The sequence below is a fragment of the Leopardus geoffroyi genome, chromosome B2 (genome assembly GCF_018350155.1).
Source record: "Leopardus geoffroyi isolate Oge1 chromosome B2, O.geoffroyi_Oge1_pat1.0, whole genome shotgun sequence".
Classification (NCBI taxonomy): Eukaryota; Metazoa; Chordata; class Mammalia; order Carnivora; family Felidae; genus Leopardus; species Leopardus geoffroyi.
The window spans coordinates 40,172,719-40,189,540 of record NC_059332.1 but is presented as its reverse complement, the minus strand read 5'-3'; the positions used below and the strand labels follow the sequence as shown (position 1 = coordinate 40,189,540).

The 16,822-nt window shown below is 56.9% G+C and overlaps 2 protein-coding genes across 9 annotated transcripts; one reads left to right on the top strand and one right to left on the bottom strand.

Annotated features, from left to right (window-relative positions):
• Window positions 1-328: 328 nt before the first annotated feature.
• On the bottom strand, window positions 329-7,333 carry PRICKLE4 (prickle planar cell polarity protein 4). Of its 5 annotated transcripts, none has more exons than XM_045498186.1 (7): window positions 7,225-7,333; window positions 3,983-4,126; window positions 3,374-3,481; window positions 2,525-2,770; window positions 2,044-2,247; window positions 1,224-1,413; window positions 329-711 (listed from the first exon to the last, which is right to left on the bottom strand). In XM_045498186.1, the coding sequence occupies exons 2-7, from the start codon at window positions 4,112-4,114 to the stop codon at window positions 353-355; spliced, it is 1,239 nt and encodes a 412-aa protein (XP_045354142.1). In that variant the 5' UTR covers window positions 4,115-4,126; window positions 7,225-7,333; the 3' UTR covers window positions 329-352. The 5 variants fall into 5 exon arrangements, with proteins under 5 accessions (XP_045354142.1, XP_045354140.1, XP_045354145.1 ...); XM_045498184.1 differs by lacking the exon at window positions 7,225-7,333 and adding an exon at window positions 6,590-6,671; XM_045498189.1 differs by lacking the exon at window positions 7,225-7,333 and adding an exon at window positions 6,590-6,670 and having other exon boundaries at window positions 2,525-2,662.
• FRS3 (fibroblast growth factor receptor substrate 3) lies at window positions 893-16,556 on the top strand. Of its 4 annotated transcripts, XM_045498181.1 has the most exons (8): window positions 6,762-6,969; window positions 8,475-8,495; window positions 8,589-8,732; window positions 10,023-10,111; window positions 11,195-11,381; window positions 13,823-13,984; window positions 14,850-15,007; window positions 15,284-16,556. In XM_045498181.1, exons 4-8 carry the CDS (start codon window positions 10,046-10,048, stop codon window positions 16,193-16,195), a joined length of 1,485 nt encoding a protein of 494 aa, XP_045354137.1. In that variant the 5' UTR covers window positions 6,762-6,969; window positions 8,475-8,495; window positions 8,589-8,732; window positions 10,023-10,045; the 3' UTR covers window positions 16,196-16,556. The 4 variants fall into 4 exon arrangements, with proteins under 4 accessions (XP_045354138.1, XP_045354137.1, XP_045354136.1 ...); XM_045498182.1 differs by lacking the exons at window positions 6,762-6,969; window positions 8,475-8,495 and adding an exon at window positions 893-1,023; XM_045498180.1 differs by lacking the exon at window positions 8,475-8,495.
• Window positions 16,557-16,822: the final 266 nt, after the last annotated feature.

The following is a 16,822-nucleotide window of genomic DNA, read 5'->3' as shown; positions in this document are numbered from 1 at the left end:
CTCTTGGCCTTCAGCTGGCCAACCTGTCACTGCCACACGTGGTCTCTGAATGATCACTTCATTGGCTCAGGAAGATGATGAGGATGGGGCTGTCCCAGCCTGCGGGGGTGGGGATAGGGTTTAGCTCAGCAGGGGATGCGTAGCTTTGGGGGGTGGGGTTCCCCAAGAAAGTCTCCATCAGAAGTCATAGAATACGCAGGCTTAAGAGGGAGCACTCCAAGTTTGTGGTCTCGCCGCCTCTCCCAGGCGTGCCCTTGACTGCGTTCAGTCTAGGATTTTTATAGGGGGAGGAGAGCCTCGTCCTCCCACCTCACAGATCACACACCCCCTCCCCCGTCTCCGGGCTGCGCCACTAGCAAATGGTGCAGTGCTTCCTGGAGGTGTCGCTGTCCCCAGCTTGGAGGCTTCTGGGGGTCTTCCAGGGCCCGGGAAGACGCTGGCCTAAGAAAAAGCCTTCGGGTTCCGAGTCAGAAGAAGAGGAGCAGGTGGGGCAGGCATCGAGGGGCGTCTCCAGGCGGCCCTGCTCCCGCCCTGTGGGTGCCTCCACCTTGTCCCCCGTTCGACGCTGCTGCCTTGGACTGGATCCAAGCAGCTCCCTCTGGGTTTCCAGACTGGAGCGGGGGGCAGCGGCGAGAAGGGCAGCTCGGGAGACCGTAGCGGCATCCAGCGGGGTGCGGTCCCTTTCTTCAACTCTGTCAACACCAGCCTCCCCTGTTCCGGGCCGGGTCAGAAACGCCCATCTCAGAGTCCCGACTCTCCAGCTCCGGGATCAGAGAGGGGCGGGCCCCAGAAGCCAGTCCCCGTTGGGGCCCGGCCCCCCCGCCCCGCCCCGCCCCGCCCCCGAGCCGTGCGCGCCGCCGCCGCGGACACGACTTCTCTACCGGGCTCCCCCGCCCCTCCCCGCCGCCGCCCACCAGAGGGCGACCGCGTCCCCAGTCCGGGAGTGAGTCCCGCGCCGCAGCCCCAACGGTGGCGCGGGGTGGGTTCGGGAGGCCCTTGGAGCGCTCCGGCCAGGGACGCGCGGTGAGAGCTGCGGGCCCCGAGGCTCGGGTCGGGGCGGGGGGTGCGGTGGGGGGGACGGGGGCGCTGCTGGAGGGACGGGACGGCGTGGGACCGGGGCGAGGGTCCCAGTCCGGGAGAATCCCCTCCTCAGCCCAGCCCAAGCCGCTGCCCCCTTCCCCTTTGATCTGCACTTTCTCCTCCCTTACCGGGGGACGCCCTACCTTCCAGTGTCTGGGCCCGGCTCGAGCCGGAAACCGAATAGCGACTCTCAAAGCAGCTGGGGCAGCAGGGGCCGCCCCCCGGCAGGGCATAAAGTCCCCCGCCTAAGGGCCCGGCGCAGTCCTGACAGCAGAAGTGGTTCTCGTGCCAGCGCCGTCCCTCCGCCTCGGTGCAGCGCCGGGAGAAGATCAGCTGGGAGAGGGAGGGAGAGCAGTTCATTCATTCATTCATTCATCCACTCGCTCATTCATTCACCCAATAACCACGCCTTATACCCAGTTAACGCTAAAGCACGTCGTCTACAGACATCCCATCTGATCTACTCCACCACTCTCGGATGCAGGGAGGGCTGATTGGCCTAGCCAGGATCCCGCTAGCAGGTGGCACAGCCTGAAGAAGTGCGACCCTGGTCGCTTGGACTCCCAACCCAGGGTTACACTCTGCCTCATATACTGACAGTATGGCAGTTCCTCGCCTGATCAGGCACAGCACTGGGCACCAGGAAAGCTGAGATGAACGTCTGTCCGACACTCCCTGCTCCGGAGAAATTCTTAGTCCACGAAAATCTGGGGGACTCTGCTTGCGGTCGGGGAGGGTACAAGACAAGTCCCCATGCCCAAAGCTCAAGCGAGAACACAGGGAACACAGAATTCCCAAGCTGGTTCTGAGTTCTCCATTCCTGGGTGCTGGAAGAGGTGTCCCCTTACATCCTGCCACGTTGGACCCTAGGCAACCCTCCCAGTTCTCCCCCAGCGCCACCACCACCACCACCACCCCCCACCCCACCACCCCCCCCACCCCCCCCGCCTTCGGGGGCTGTACCTGGTCACAAGCCGGGCAGCGCGGCCGCAGCAGCTCTGCGTGATGGCGGCCGCAGTAAAGACTCCCGTCGTGGTAGAAGTAGATGAGGTTTATCAGGGCCTGGCCGCAGGCCTGGCAGGCAAAGCAAGCCCGGTGCCAGTAGCGCCGCTCCCCTGCCCGGGCTGCGAACACTCCGTACTCCCCTGGCCTCAGCCGCTCCCTGCACTGCCGGGCGCGGATGCTCAGCTGCCCAGAGGCCGCATCATGCTCCTAGCTTCCCTCCTGGCGCTTCCATCCCACCCCCCACCGAACTGTTCTCCCCCCAGCCCTGGCAAGCCCACCTTCCACTGCAGGCGCCACTGGAGAACCCCTAAACTTGGCTTCTCTTTTTCCTCAAGTTTTCCAAGCTGTCCATCCCCCCTTTTCCCTCCCGTGTCCCTAGAGCTAGCCCCTTCTGCAGAAGTGAGAGGGCAAAGGGGAATGGGGGGGGGGCACTACGTACCTTCTCGCAGGTGTGTTCTGGCAGCTCGGGAGGTACCAGGAGGGCCACCCCCTGTCCCAGGGCCTCCCGCCTCCTCTGAGCACAGAAGAGCCGCAGCTCTGCCAGCTCATCCTCCCCAAGGGCCAGGCAGTAGCGCTCCTGCAAAAACAGGCCTCCACTGTGAGTGGGAGAGCCCCCAGCAGGCAAGACTGAAGTTCGATTGGAGAGAGAAGGCTTAGCCGCTGGGTCAGAGGAAGGTTGTAGAACCTCCGGGAGGTGCAGAAGATAACAGCACAGAAGGGCATTGAGAAGGAGAGGGAAAGAGGGAAGAGAGTTGGAAATAAGTCTACATCAGTCTCACTTTCCCCCAGGAATGGCCACCACTCAGGTCCTGACAGCCCACAGCACTGAGCCCTGTCACCACATATTTAGATCCTTGCCCCCCAGTGAGCTGTAGCTCACTATCGCTTTCTGTTGTGTTCTTCCAATGTATTCCACATTCTCCTGTCTTGCCTCCCCAAGTGAACTGTAAGCCTTTAGTCTGGGTGCACACAGGGCCTTAATAAATACTTAACCATACTTTTCTACATTTGTACATTCCATTATCGGTTTCAAAAGTCGTTCATGTCCATTTTCTCATTTGCTCCTCAACTAAGCATTGTAAGCAGAGGGGATGCTATCTCCTCCCCCCCCCCCCCCCCCCCGCCCTGCCCTGTGTGGACTTGGAAACTCAGGCTGGGGTCGGAGCGGGATGGCTTCTTCAATTACTAGCGTAGCTAGGCCCTAGATCCGTGTCCTCTGGCTTCTGGACCCACAGTAAATAAAGAGAGGGAGGTGAGAAAGAGGGATGCTGGGGAGAGGGAGACCCACGTCGCTGTCCTGTGGAGGCAGCTGCTGCAGGAGGATCCGAAGCCCAGGCTGGTTGGGGGCCCAGTTGGTGTCCAAGCCAGGAAGCCCCAAGCTCAGAATTTCAGGGTCCTGAGGAGATGCAGCAGGAGAGGGGTGGTTGGGTTTGCCTTCCTCTTTCCTCCTCTCCTCACTGCCACCCCTTCTCCAATCTGGAACAACTTCCAAGCACCCCCTCCTTCAAGATCAAGACAAGGACAGGTGGTCCACTCCTGCATTTGTGCTCTGATGGAGGCAGGTTGGGGAGGCCCCGCTCCCCCCTCAAATGGTATCCTTTCTTATGCTTTAAGTCACCCCTTTTACTCCTTAGGGCCAAAGCCTAGAGTCTGCCCGAACAGCACAGACCCCCTAGAGGAAGTAATGTGTATTCATGTGAAGAATGTGAAGGTGGCGGACCCCTATATCCCGATGCAAGGGGGCTGTAGAGACAGGGATTATTCTTGCAAAGAGAAGAGGGCCACAGGAGGTTGGGCAGAAAGGCTAACATCTTTCCAGGTGGTGGAAAGGGGAGGAGGTCAGTCTGTAGGATGGAGAGCATGTTGGGGCCAGAGGGAAGGGCAGGGCTCCTACTACCTGCTCAGAAGTTTCCTCAGGATCCTCCTTGGGCAAGTGGCCTGGGTCAGTGTCTGAGTCGGCTGGCGGACCTAGCTCCCAAGGGGTGAGGCTCTCCCCTCGGTGGGGCCAGCCAGACTTCAGCACTGACATTGGTGACAAAGTCTGCCCAGAAAACAAGAACACTTCCCATTAATCAGGCCCTTACAACATGCCAGGCAGTGGTAAGTGCTTTGCAGGCATTGTCTCCTTCAGTTCTCCCAATCACCAAGTGAGGTGGGTGGTCTTCTTGACCCCATTTTGCAGATGGCCAAACTGAGGGTCAGAGAGGATAAATGCCGGAGGTCACACAGCTACTAAGTGGCAGAGCCACATCTTGGAAGCCAGGCCTTCTGGCTCCAGAATTTCTGAAGCTCAAACTCTGCGGTCTCCCAAGACCCAGACATAGGAAAGAGGAGGCCCATCGTGGAAAGAGAGGGCATTCCGCCTTTCTAGAGAGCCCCGCCTCCCCAGCCTCAACTCCCACCCTTCCTGACAGTGCACTGAACACCCCAGTGAGCCTGCTTCCTCCGCACTCCCAACACAGGCCCTCCTTTTCCAGCTGTAGGCTCAGGGCAGGTAAAAGGACCACTTCACCAGGAACCCCTTCCCAGCCCCTCCAGCCTGTACCAGCTCTCCCTTCCCTGAGCTCCAGAAGTAAGTACATTCCGCATCCTGAGAGATTTAGTACCTAATGTTTCTCTTTGTGCCCTGTGCCCCTCTCAGTTCCTCATCTAGTGTATAAGCCCGAGGACAAAAGAAAATATTGTGCTTGTGGATGCTACCTAGAGCAGCAATTTCCAGTTTCATCAGATAATTCTAAATACATCTCTTCAGCCCTCCTCTGGGCCAGACCTAGCAGGACCACAGTATCTTGAGGGGTGGGGGTGACTACTGAAGTAGAAAAGGAATGGGCCCTGCCCTCAAGGAGCTCATGGCCCAGTGGGTAAGACAGAGATGAGACCAGGGAGAACGAGGCCAGAGCTCTGGGCAGGTATGTACAATACCCTCCGAAGAAAAATAACCAGAGCAACTTTTCTATGACGTTTACTCTGTGCAAGGGACTATATTAGCATTTTACATAATATTATGCATCCTCATAACAATCCTATCAGGTAGTTTCTGTTACCCCATTTTCCAGTTGAAACAAAGAAACAAACTGAGGTTAACCTACCTAAGGTTACATTAGAAAACTAAGGGATATTCTAGGAAGAGGCTGCTTTGGAGATCTGGGATGGATTCTGACTGCAGCTGGGCACAGGAGGGCCTCACCAAATCTCAGTCCTCTTTATAAGACCCAGCTTTGCGGTTGGAAACAAAATTTGGACTATAACAGTTATATTGCTTCCCAGCCCTGCAAGGCACCCCCAGCCCCCTTCAGAAGTCCTGCGCCACCCAGCCCTGCTTCCACACCCATCTGCTTCCTTCCTGTTCTGTCCCTCTGGTCCTGTTTCCTGTGGAAAACAGCCAGTGTGGGCTGTTCATACTCAGGGCTAAGAGTAGCCACTAACTCTAACACCAATGCCCCTGCCCCAGGCAGCAAGAGGCCCTTGGGGGAGGGTGCGAACAGGACAGGGGCCATCTGGGATCTCAGAGTGGATTGGGACCCTGTTTTCCGGGTTATAGTATGAAATTGCCCCCCACAGAAACAACACTCAGAAATCAGCCTTCACCCCTCACCCTCCCATACTCCCACCTCCACTCAGCACTGGACCCCGTCTTACTAACATGCTGGATTCCTTCAAGAATTCTCGTCCCCTCCTTGGATAAGGGCTGAAACCCCTCTCCCGCCCCTGCGCAGGTGCAACCCGGCTCAAGGGCAGAGCCTGAGCGGCCCCTAGGGACTGGGGAGGTAAAAGGATGGGAAGGTTTTCCGCGGACAATGGAGGGAGAAGTGTCCGATCCCGCCAAGAGTCTTCTCGATAGATCCCCAAAGTTTTTTCTTGGACTTCCCCAGGAGTCAGTTGGGGTCCCCAGTCTGCCTGTTGGGAGTTTGGGGGAAGGAATGGGACTCTGCTGGGGTCTCACCCTCGCTGCGCGCCGGTGTCCGGGCCGTTCTTGACAGACCCCGTCGTCGGGCCTCCACCTAGTCCCCACCCCGAGGCCTCAGCGCCTGCCCCTGCCCACCCCGGGAGTGCAGCCCTTCCTCCCCCCCGCCCCCCGCAGTCCCTGCCCGCCCCTCGGGGACTGGTAGAGCCAGTGGCTCGGGAGGGGCCTGGTGCTGCAGCCAGAAGGAAAGTATTTGGGAGATCTCAGGGTGGAAATTGTGCAGCCTCCACTGCCCCTCTCCCCACTCCCAGGTGTTTAGCGCCGGCACCGCGCCCCCGCGGGCACTGGGCCGACACTAGGGTGCCGTCATTTTGCCGGGTCTTCTCTCAGTCACTCCCGGAACACAAAGTCTCTCCGAGCCAGCATGTCCCCGCCCCCCCGACCCTCCCTCGGGTCTCCTAGCTCCGCCCCTCTCTGTCTGTTGTCACCCCCACCCAGTTGCCTTTCCCGGTCCCCAGCCCCTTTTAGGGATCCTTCGCCTTGCACTTCTCCCTTCCGACCCTTCAGACCTTTCCCCCATCTTTTTTGTCTCTCCCCTACCCGGGTTCCTTTTCTGATCCCGGGAGTGGAAACCTCTGGGTCCACCTCTGTTTCCCTCTTCAGCCCCGCCCCTCGCCCCGCCCCCGCCCAGGTTCCACCCTGCCCCCGCGGGGCTAGCTTCGCTGCTGGCCCGGAGCGCCCTCTGGCGTGTGCGCATGCTCCCTGCTCCTGACTGCAAAGTCCTCCAAAGGGACCTTCTAGGCTGCGCGCCTGTCGCCCCCGATCGGGTCCGCCCGCCCGCAGCGTCTCGTTGGTGTTGCCGGTGACCTCCGACCCCGCGACCGCGGGGCGGGGCGGGGAGGCCTTAGCTCCGGGCGGGCGGCGGCAGCTGCAGCGGGACCCGGGAGCGGGGCCCGGCGCCGCCCGGGCCGCGGGGCGATGTGAGTCGGGGCGCGGCGGGGCGGGGACGAGGCGGTTCCACCGAGGCCGCACCGCGCCGCGCCGCAGTCTCCGCTCCCTCCAGAGGAAGCCCAGGGCGGGCGGGCGGTGGAATCCCGGGGCTGGGAGCGGGGATCCAGGGACTGCGCGCGGCCCCGACCTCCCCCATTGCTTCCCAGTGTCTGTAGAAATTCCCCTGACAACCCCGCAACCTAAATCTGTCGCTCACGCCCCAGAACCACCCCACCCCCACTCACCTCCGGACACACCTTCGCTAGTCCTGGAGCCCTCAGAACCCCCTCACTCTTGCGAATTCTGTTACGCCCGCAGAGCCACCATTCTCCGGGATGCCCCCCGAATGCTTCCAGAGCTCTGTGGCTCCTCTGATCCTGCATACGCCCCATTCTCCTTGCACCATGCTCAAATGCAAAAAAACTTGCCCACGTTTCTCTGAGCCCTTTTACATATTTTGAGTCCCCATAATCCCTGACACTCCGCATCTCCAATCCATACGTATCCCAGACCTGAGCCCCCTCTTCCTGTCCCAGCCAACGTAACCCCATTCAGTGAAGTGTCATGATATGTCCTGATACCTTAAAGACAAATGAAGGGGACAGAAAAAGATGCAACACCCTCCCCCATCTTGCACCCTGTAGTTCTTGGTTTCACCCTCAGACTCCTTTTTGATGGCTCAAGCCTCGGTATTTTCCCAGCTGCCCGTCTTAAGGCTGTGTACATCTCCCTGAGCCTGCTTCCTTCTTCCAGAGAATAAGCCAGACCAGGGGGTGGGGGTCCTTTTATCTGGGAAGTTGTCTGAGGAAGCAGAGCCCATGGGGCCCTGGGAAAACATACTGCTTCTGGAAAGCAGGAGGGTGGGATTTCAAGGATCTCCAAGGTCCTGGCTTGTCAACTTGTCCACCTGGGGCTCCGATCTCTGAAATTTTGATTTATTGTTAGCATGTATGTTAAAAATTTTAAGCCTTTCAGAACTTGGAGAACAGAAAATCTATCAGGTTTCCAAATGTGAGATTGAGGGAGCTTGTTCTGGAAGAGGCAAATGTCCATTTTAGTGACATTTTTCCTATGCACTTGTAGAAGTTATTTCAGCGAGAAACTCTGCAGGTTACAGATGTTTCCCTTGAAAACTAAGGCCTTGAGGTGGGAGGTGGGAGGTCGACTTGCCAGAGTCTCCCAGATGCTTAATGGCAACAAAACAGACCTGAAGATTGGTTTTCTGAATCTTAAGCCAGCGTTCTTTCCCATACATCATAGTGTCCTTTTGAGAAAGCTCTCTGTAAAGTTCCCCACAAAGGTAAAGTGGTGGTTTTGGTGTTGGTTGTAACAGGATTCAGATGGGGTCGGGGTCTAGAGGTAACTTAAAAGGTTGCCTCAAACTCAAACTCATTGCTGCTGTGGGAATCACTCCCTCTCAGCGCCTGTGGGGCTTGGAATTGGTGGCCCCTTTGCCCTTGATCTCACTTTCTTCTTTGTGTTTCTGTCCCCTTAGGACCTGGAACAGATAATCCAGGTGGGATGGACTGACAGCAAGTGAGTTTCATTAACAATTGGGGGCGAGGATGAAAGGTTTCCACTAACCTGTGGTCTCTGTCTCCTGTGCTAGGTGAGCCCCAGGTGTGTCCCAGAGGGATCCAGGAGACTTCTCTGCAGACTACCTGCCATGACGCCCCACCAAGAACAGGGGGAATAAAGTGGGGGTCCTTCCCCATGCCCCTCCCATGGTCAGCTCCCCAATGGCCTGGGTGAGGTGAGAGCTGTTTATAGGAGCCACTTTTCTGGAGTTTTCCAAGTTGGGAGGAATGGGGGATATAGGTCAGGATTGTTCAAGGCTCTACACGTTCAGTGGGAGTTCTAGAAGGATATCTAATCCTACAGGTTCATTTCTTGTATCGAGTTGCAACCCATTCTGGTTGCGATCGTTCTGTGCATTTGCTTGCTCCCGTAGGTCTTTCAAGCTTGGTGGTGTCCTCTCCATTCTAGACAGAGGCCCAACCATTGTGACGTATAATCCAAGTGCCATAATCCTGGAGGGAAAAGCCAGATAGTAAGTCCTCTGGTCTCCCCTTTATATGAAGGAGAGAAAACCCAGCATTTATTTTTTCCATGAAGAAATAGCTAATCGAGGTTATAAAAAGTGTGCCCTGTTTTAAGTTCAGTCTTCTTACTGTATCTTTTGGCCATAATGTAATACCCCATGGAAGAGAACATCAAAAAGATAAATTTGAAGTAGATGTTGGGATGGTAGTGAGGGAAGAAAAGAGAATTTGGGAGATGTGGGAAGGGTGAGGTGGAAAAGAAGACAAAAAAAAAAAAAAAAAAAAAGAAAGGTCCAGGCTAAAGTGTCGGGGACTGCCCAGTTACAGTTTGTTTGCTAAATCTGAATGAGGGCCCCAAACTAGCATCCACCTCCCCCTGAAGCAAATCACTTCTTCTGGTTCCCTGCTTGTCTCCATTCCCTTCTTTTCTTGCAGCCCAGGCTTCCCTTCGCTTTCATTACATCTGTCAAAATCCTACTCACTTCTCAAGGTCACGGTCAGATGGTACCTCTGAGAAGCTCTCTTCCATCCTTTTGTCAGAATTAATCTTTAACACATCCTCACTTGAATTAATGTTTATCCAGTGCATGCCTGGCCCTGGATTGAGAGTGTGAATTTCTTAAAAAAAGATTTTTTTTCCAATGCTTATTTATTTTTGAGAGAGAAAGAGAGAGAGAGACAGAGAGACAGAGTGTGAGTGGGGGAGGGACAGAGAAAGAGAGACACAGAATCTGAAGCAGGCTGCAGGCTCTGAGCTGGCTGCACAGAGCCCGACGTGGGGCCCGAACTCACAAACTGTGAGATCATGACCTGAGCTGAAGTCGGACGCCCAACCAACTGAGCTACCCAGGCGCCCTGAGAATGTGAATTTCTTCGAGGAGGGACAGTGTCCCACTGTGCCCAAGAGTAGGTGATCACAACGAGGTCGTTCTGCCAGAGTCCCCAGAGTGAGGCTTTTTGGAGCTGACCTCGATGACCTTATCCCTTATGTTTTTCCCTAGGGCGGACTGGCTGCTCTGACACCATGGGGAGCTGCTGCAGCTGCCTGAACAGAGACAGCGTCCCAGACAACCACCCTACCAAGTTCAAGGTACCTACCGACCCCTCCTCTCCGGAGCTCTCCCAGCATGGCCTCCTGGGCTCGGGCCAACCTGTTGAGTTGCCTCTGCCTCCCTGGAGAAGGTGAAGGGACAGGCTGAGGTTGTGGCTCACTAAGATGCCTCAGAGCTGCTGAAGTGGCCTGGGGAGCGGGGCCCAGGCTGCTGCCAGTGCTGTGGTTCTCCTACACTGTTACTAACTACAAAGAATGAAGAAATACTGTGATGAAAAATCGTGCTTTTAGAACATTCATTCCTTCCAATTTATCTTTGTAGCTTTACATATATATGTATGTATGTGTGTATATATGCATATATGTATGTATGTATATGTGTGTATGTGTGTGTATATAAATGTGTACACACACATACACGTATGGTGGTTTTTTTGGAGAAAACAACAAAAGTCTCCATTAATGGGTTAATATACATAAAGTATTTAAAGCAGTGCATAACACCTGGAAGCCCAATAATAGTGTTTGCTGTTCACTTTGGGAAGGTAAGGCCGGGCCCAGTGGACCTGTGCACCCCTGGCCACCTGCCACCTCTCACCTCCCTGTAGGGGGAGCCCCCTCCCTGCATTCAGCTTGTGAGGTACAGGTTTCTCCTGCTCACCAGAAGAGGGAGCCCTTAGCAAGGGCCTGGAGTTGGAGAGGGGGTGGAGAAGGTCTGTGTTCTGTCCTGGGCTTGACTCTCCCCCGGGGGTCTTAAGATTTTGAACTTATAATCGAACTCCTTCCTCCATTAGCATCTGGTCCTTGGATACAAGCGGTGGACCATCCGAGGTTATCTAACCTTGGCCGTCAAACCATCTGACCTTGGAGGTCAGCTAACCACCCCTGCCTCACTGCCCAGATGACAAAGCAGAGGCCTAGAGAGCTGCTGTGGGTCCTTGGCACTGCTTCATCCGCTTAGTCTCCCAGCGATCATTTGGCATCTCCGGGGAGTCTGGTAGAGGCAGGCGAACCCCCTGACCCCCCAGCCCTAGCCCTGCATTGGCCTGCCTCCCAATGGCTCTGGGACCCCTACATACTTGATGGGCTCACTCAATGACCCTTCTGTTCCCTGCCCCTCAGGTGACGAATGTGGATGACGAAGGGGTGGAGCTGGGCTCCGGAATCATGGAGCTAACACAGAGCGAGCTGGTGCTGCACCTGCATCGGCGCGAGGCTGTCCGCTGGCCCTACCTCTGCCTGCGGCGCTATGGCTATGACTCCAACCTCTTCTCCTTTGAGAGTGGCCGCCGGTGTCAGACGGGCCAGGGTGAGTACCGCCCCTGGGATAGGGGCGAGGGGCTGGGGCCGGAGGTCATAGCTCAGGGGACCATGGGGAAGCCTGTTGGCTTGGCAGGTGTTGCCCAGAGAAGGGAAGGTTGATGGCCAAGAGCACACAGCATGTTGATATGGAACTAAGTGGACTCCCAGGCCAGTGCTCCTTCTCTTCGGTCACTGCGGCCCCAGCCTGGGACCTTCTGTGGGGACATTTGTTGCATAGCCCATGGGAAAGAGCCAGTGCTCCCGAGGCCAGAGCCTGCCTGGGAGAGCAAGCAAGTTCTTTTCCCTCTGTGACTCTGGTTTCGAGGGACCCTTGTCCGCTACGCAGGAACAGACTTTCTTGTGGGCCCCCAAGTCCTATACCCTGGAGCGATGAACAGTGAAGGGTCAGGGTCAGGGTCAGGCTAGAGGCTCTGATTACCTTGGGCCTGCATGGCTTGCGAATGCTAGGCTTGGGGAGGCCAGACTCTTGTGTCTCTGATATACAGAGCAACCCTGGAGAAGTTCATCCTTGTCTCCTGTCACCTGTGGGCAGCAGAGTATGATGTGTTCTCCCTTCCTGCCCTTTCTCCCTGCAGCCAGGGGTCAGAGAGTAGTGATCATTCCATGAAGTCAAGGCTAGAGCCCGCCCTGGCTCTTTGAAGGAGTAGCATGGTCTCAGCTTATCTTGTAGGACCCGGGCCTGAGCTCTGCAGAGAGAACCTAGCATGGGCTTGTGTTGGATGCAGTTGGGGTTGTGACAGCGGGGTTGCGACGAACGAGCTTGTCTGATGAGGCCACCATCACAGCAATGAGCCTCTGACGTCCTGCTGGCTGCAAGCCTTCTCCTCTACATATCTTACCTTTTGGGCGTCTGAGGTAGGGGATGTTAAACACTGGCTGAGCAGAGAGAGGACAGGAAGGGGCTTCTCCTCCTCGTGGTATTTAAGCAGCAGTTGGGATCCCAGAGGGGTTGCCCTAGGCCCCCACACCGGGTTCTCCTAAAACTCCAGGCTTGCCCAGCCTTTTGTAGCCCCTAACATGTCTTGCCAGAAAGGTACTTTTCCTTCCCCACCCCCCTCCCCTTGCTGTCCGTCCCATCCCTGCAAACCTCAGTTGTCCCATACCCCAGCCTGGTTGTGGTGCTCACACACACCCCAAGTAGCCTCCCCTGAGCCCTGGACCCTGCTGTTGCCAGGTTGGGGTAGAATCCCAGGCTGGCCCAGCACCCCAGGGACATCTTTGGAGCCCTTGAGTCATGGGTACTCAGCCCAGGCCTGCCGTCCCTGGGACTGTGAGCTGATGCATTGGAATCTGAGGGGCCGTCAGGACAGCTGCATTGAGGAGACACAAGATGACCTTGCCATGTGTGTTCTAGAGCGAGTCTGCTCGTCCTTCCTTCCTTCCAGCACCACAGATTAAGTTCCATGAGGCCAAGGGCCCATCCAGAGTAGACATTCCCTCTCCGGCTAGGCAGTGGCTAAGTACCCAGGGAACAGGCAACGAACAGGACAGCTCTCCTGCCCTCGTGGAGCTTGGAGGTGGTTGGACTGGAGCCGAGGCTTGGTGCCCTGGGTAGAGCTCCTTTTTCTGGGGAGTGATAGGCAGAGGGAGACAGGGGCAGCATGTGAAGTGTCATCTAACACAGTCCAGCCTCTTACCCCTTATCTTCAGGGCACAGCCCCAGTGCGTGCTTGAAATCACAGATAGTACTGAACCCTGTATTTACCATGCATTGCCTTATACATATGTGCCCGTGATAAGGTCTCATGTATAAATGAGGCGCAGTAAGAGATGAACAACTGTTACTAGTAATAAGGCAAAGCAGTTATAACAACGTACCGTAGGAAGAGCTAGGTGAGCGTGGTCTCTCTCAACGTGCCTTATGGTAGCGCGCTCACCCTTGTGACGAGGCGAGATGATAACATGCCCGCGAGGTGGGAGGAGGTGAGGGGAGTGATGCAGGCGCTGTGACCTAGCGTGAGGCTGCTACTGACATTCTGACAGTCTGTCAGAAGGAGGCTCATGTGCCTCTGGACCCTGGTTGACTGCGGGTGACGGAAACCGCAGAAAGCAAAGCCGTGGATAAGGGGCAGCTGCCATCCTTTTCTGCTTTGGTGTTTACTTCTCTTCCCCTCACCCGTGTTCACACACATCCTTGTGAACACGATTTAACCGTGGGGGAGTATAGGTGAGGTATTAGATCTCTAGACAGTGGTAATGGATAGTGGGGGGGGGGGGGGGACAGGAAGGGGCCTGGGGCCCAACTCCTCCCGGAACTCTTGGATTTTAGAGTGTGCTCAGGATGAGGAGGGCACTTCCCGTCCCCTGCAGGTCTGGGACCGGCGTTCAGGGACATTTTCCTGAGCTTTGTGCGTCCGTTCAACCTCTCTGGTCCTTTCCTACTGGTACACGGTCAGAGGGGCCTCACTTCTTCCTCTCCTTCTTCAGGGATATTCGCGTTCAAGTGCTCCCGGGCCGAGGAGATCTTCAACCTGCTTCAGGATCTGATGCAGTGCAATAGCATCAATGTGATGGAAGAGCCAGTCATCATCACCCGCAACAGCCACCCGACTGAGCTCGACCTCCCTCGGGCCCCGCAGCCTCCCAATGGTGAGGAGACCCCGTCCTTGGCACCTCAGCCTCCACATCTGTACGCACAAGCACAGGCCCAGGCAGTGCCGGTCTTGGAGGCACGAGTCAGGCAGGCAGGTGGGATGGCTGGGCGATCCATGCTTCCAGGACAGTTGCCCACCATCAGATGACTCTTGGGGATGAACAAGTCCCCGTCTGGGCCAGTCAGGTGACTCATGCTGACGCTGGGGAGTCCTGGGCCTTGTATTGACTGATGGTCTGGGAAGCAGACGGGGAGACGTTGGGTTTCCATGGAAACAGCAGTCTGGAGCTATTTTGCTTCATTCTGTCTACTGGGTCATACCCGGCTTGGTTCAGGCATCTTTGCCCATGACTGATTTCTGGAGAGGTTCCCTCAGCTTCTACTTATTTATTCACTGAGTCCACACTGAGCCCCTGCTGCGTATTCTGCTCTCCATGAACTGGTCCATGGTAGGGAGCCGGGGACAGTGCGGGGGTGGGGGTGGGGTGCAGTGCGCAGAAGAAATAGAAACGCGGCCCCTGATGTCTGGGAGCTTCCCTGAAGCTCACTGGCAGAGCTAGAATGAGATGAAGGGAAAATGACAACAAGGTGGCCTTAAGTGTTTCAGATAAGGCTGTAATGGGGGAAACGGGGCTCACACTGAGCTTTGAGGGAAGGGGCAGGGTTTGAACCACCGAGAGGTGAAAGATAACAGGGGCTGCTGGTTCAGTAGAGCTAACCATCTGGGGGCCCTGGGAGCATCTCCCCTCCCGTTGGAGGACTCCCAGGACACCACACATGCAGTGGCAGGTGGTTGGCAGGTGGTTGAAGTACCTCCCCCCCCCACCACTGCTGACCCGGGCTTGTCTCCTGTGTGCCCAGCTCTAGGCTACACTGTCTCCAGCTTCTCCAATGGCTTCCTTGGCTGCCCAGGGGAGGGCCCGAGATTCTCAGCACCCCGGCGCCCCTCAACGAGCAGCCTGCGACACCCCTCGCTTGGGGAAGAGTCCACTCATGCCCTCATTGCCCCTGATGAGCAGGTGAGCAAGCAGCTGCCCTGCTCCTCCCCGTCGGTCTGGGTGGGGATGGGGGACCGGGAAACAGGGCGCCTCGTAAGGATCACGGGAGGGGAGGAACGTTGATAGGGTCCCTTACTGTCCCAGAAAGGGATGCAGCTTCCCTGGGAGGTGTGGGGGACAAGGAAGAGGGGGAAACTCCAGCACTTTTCCCCTATGCCTCTCTTATCCATTCCCTTCTGTTCTCTCCTCCTTCCCTGCCCTCGGGCCTACCTGCTTCCCTTGGACTCTTTCCCCCAGTCCCACACCTATGTCAACACGCCAGCCGGTGAGGATGACCACCGCAGGAACCGGCATTGCCTGCAGCCCCTGCCTGAGGGCCAGGTGCCCTTCCCCCCGCAGGCCCGGGGCCCTGACCCACGGGACCCCCAGGTGTTCCTGCAGCCGGGCCAGGTGAAGTTTGTGTTGGGCCCAACCCCTGCTCGGCGGCACATGATGAAGTGCCAGGGCCTCTGCCCCAGCCTGCATGACCCCCCGCCCCACAACAACAACGAGGGCCCTTCCGAGTGCACTGCCCAGCCCAAGTGCACCTATGAGAACGTCAGTGCGGGGCTGCGGCCAGGGGCTGGCTGGAGACTGAGCACGGAGGAACCAGGCTGGAATGGCCTTGCCCACCGTCGGGCGGCCCTGCTGCACTATGAGAACCTGCCCTCCCTGCCCCCTGTGTGGGAGAGCCACGCCCAGCAGCTGGGGGAGGAGGCTGGGGATGATGGAGACTCGAGGGACGGGCTCACTCCCTCCTCCAATGGCTTCCCTGATGGCGAGGAGGATGAGACCCCGCTGCAGAAGCCCACCAGCACCCGGGCTGCCCTCCGTAGCCATGGCAGCTTCCCTGTGCCGCTGACCCGCCGCCGAGGCTCCCCGAGGGTCTTCAACTTCGATTTCCGCCGGCCGGGCCCCGAGCCCCCCAGGCAGCTCAACTACATCCAGGTGGAGCTGAAAGGCTGGGGTGGAGACCGCCCCAAGGGGCCCCAGAACCCCTCGGTCCCCCGAGCCCCTGTGCCCACCACCCACCCTGCCCGCAGCTCAGACTCCTACGCCGTGATTGACCTCAAAAAGACCGTGGCCATGTCCAACCTGCAGAGGGCGCTGCCCCGAGACGATGGCACTGCCAGGAAAACCCGGCACAACAGCACCGACTTGCCTCTGTAGGGACTTCCTTCCTCACGCTCCGCCTCACACTCCTGTCCCCTGAACCCACACCCCGGGGTTCAGGGTTGCTTTGCAGAAGGGCATTGAGGTGGAACCAGATGCTTCCCTGCGCTGGCTGGGGTCCCCAAAGATATCAGCCACTGAGTCTCCTGGTCTCCAAGTTGGGGAGAAGAAGGGTGACCAGGCGAGGAGGGAGCTGTGACGTAAACTGTGAAGGGTTCCTGTGATGCATTTAGTGCCCTCCCGTTATGTCCATTTGTCTTGTCTGTCGTCTGTGTGTTTTCTTTAGTTGAAATTTGGAAACATTTTGTACCTGTTGATTTTATTTATCAGTTTATTTTTCTATTTATTGTTTTAAATGTAATTTAACATATTTATTATTAATATAATTATTTTTAAATTCTGGCTTGGTGAATGATGTCGCATTCTTAGGGAATCTCTTCTGGCATGGTTCTAGGTGGCAGCAGGGGAGGGCTTACAGAGGGAGGGGCTTCATTCTGGGCAATTTGGGGGTGGGTAGGGTTTTTATGACACGTCTGTGACCCTTTCTTTCTCCCCTCTGAGAAGCCCTGGCCCAGAACCTAAAGTTGCCAGGGACGGACGTGCTGGCAAAGGAAAGCGACAGGA

Bases quoted from the DNA above. Each gene is read 5' to 3' on its own strand.
- PRICKLE4 (XM_045498186.1), bottom strand. From the start codon at position 4,114: ATGTCAGTGCTGAAGTCTGGCTGGCCCCACCGAGGGGAGAGCCTCACC. The intron at 2,771-3,373 runs GTGGGTCTCCCT...CACCTCCCGGAG, and splicing joins TGCCTCCACAGGACAGCGAC to GTTCTACAACCTTCCTCTGA. The intron at 712-1,223 runs GTAGGGCGTCCC...GGCCCGGAACAG, and splicing joins CCGGGCCCAGACACTGGAAG to GGGAGGCTGGTGTTGACAGA.
- FRS3 (XM_045498182.1), top strand. From the start codon at position 10,046: ATGGGGAGCTGCTGCAGCTGCCTGAACAGAGACAGCGTCCCAGACAAC. The intron at 11,382-13,822 runs GTGAGTACCGCC...CTCCTTCTTCAG, and splicing joins CCGGTGTCAGACGGGCCAGG to GGATATTCGCGTTCAAGTGC. The intron at 15,008-15,283 runs GTGAGCAAGCAG...TCTTTCCCCCAG, and splicing joins TCATTGCCCCTGATGAGCAG to TCCCACACCTATGTCAACAC.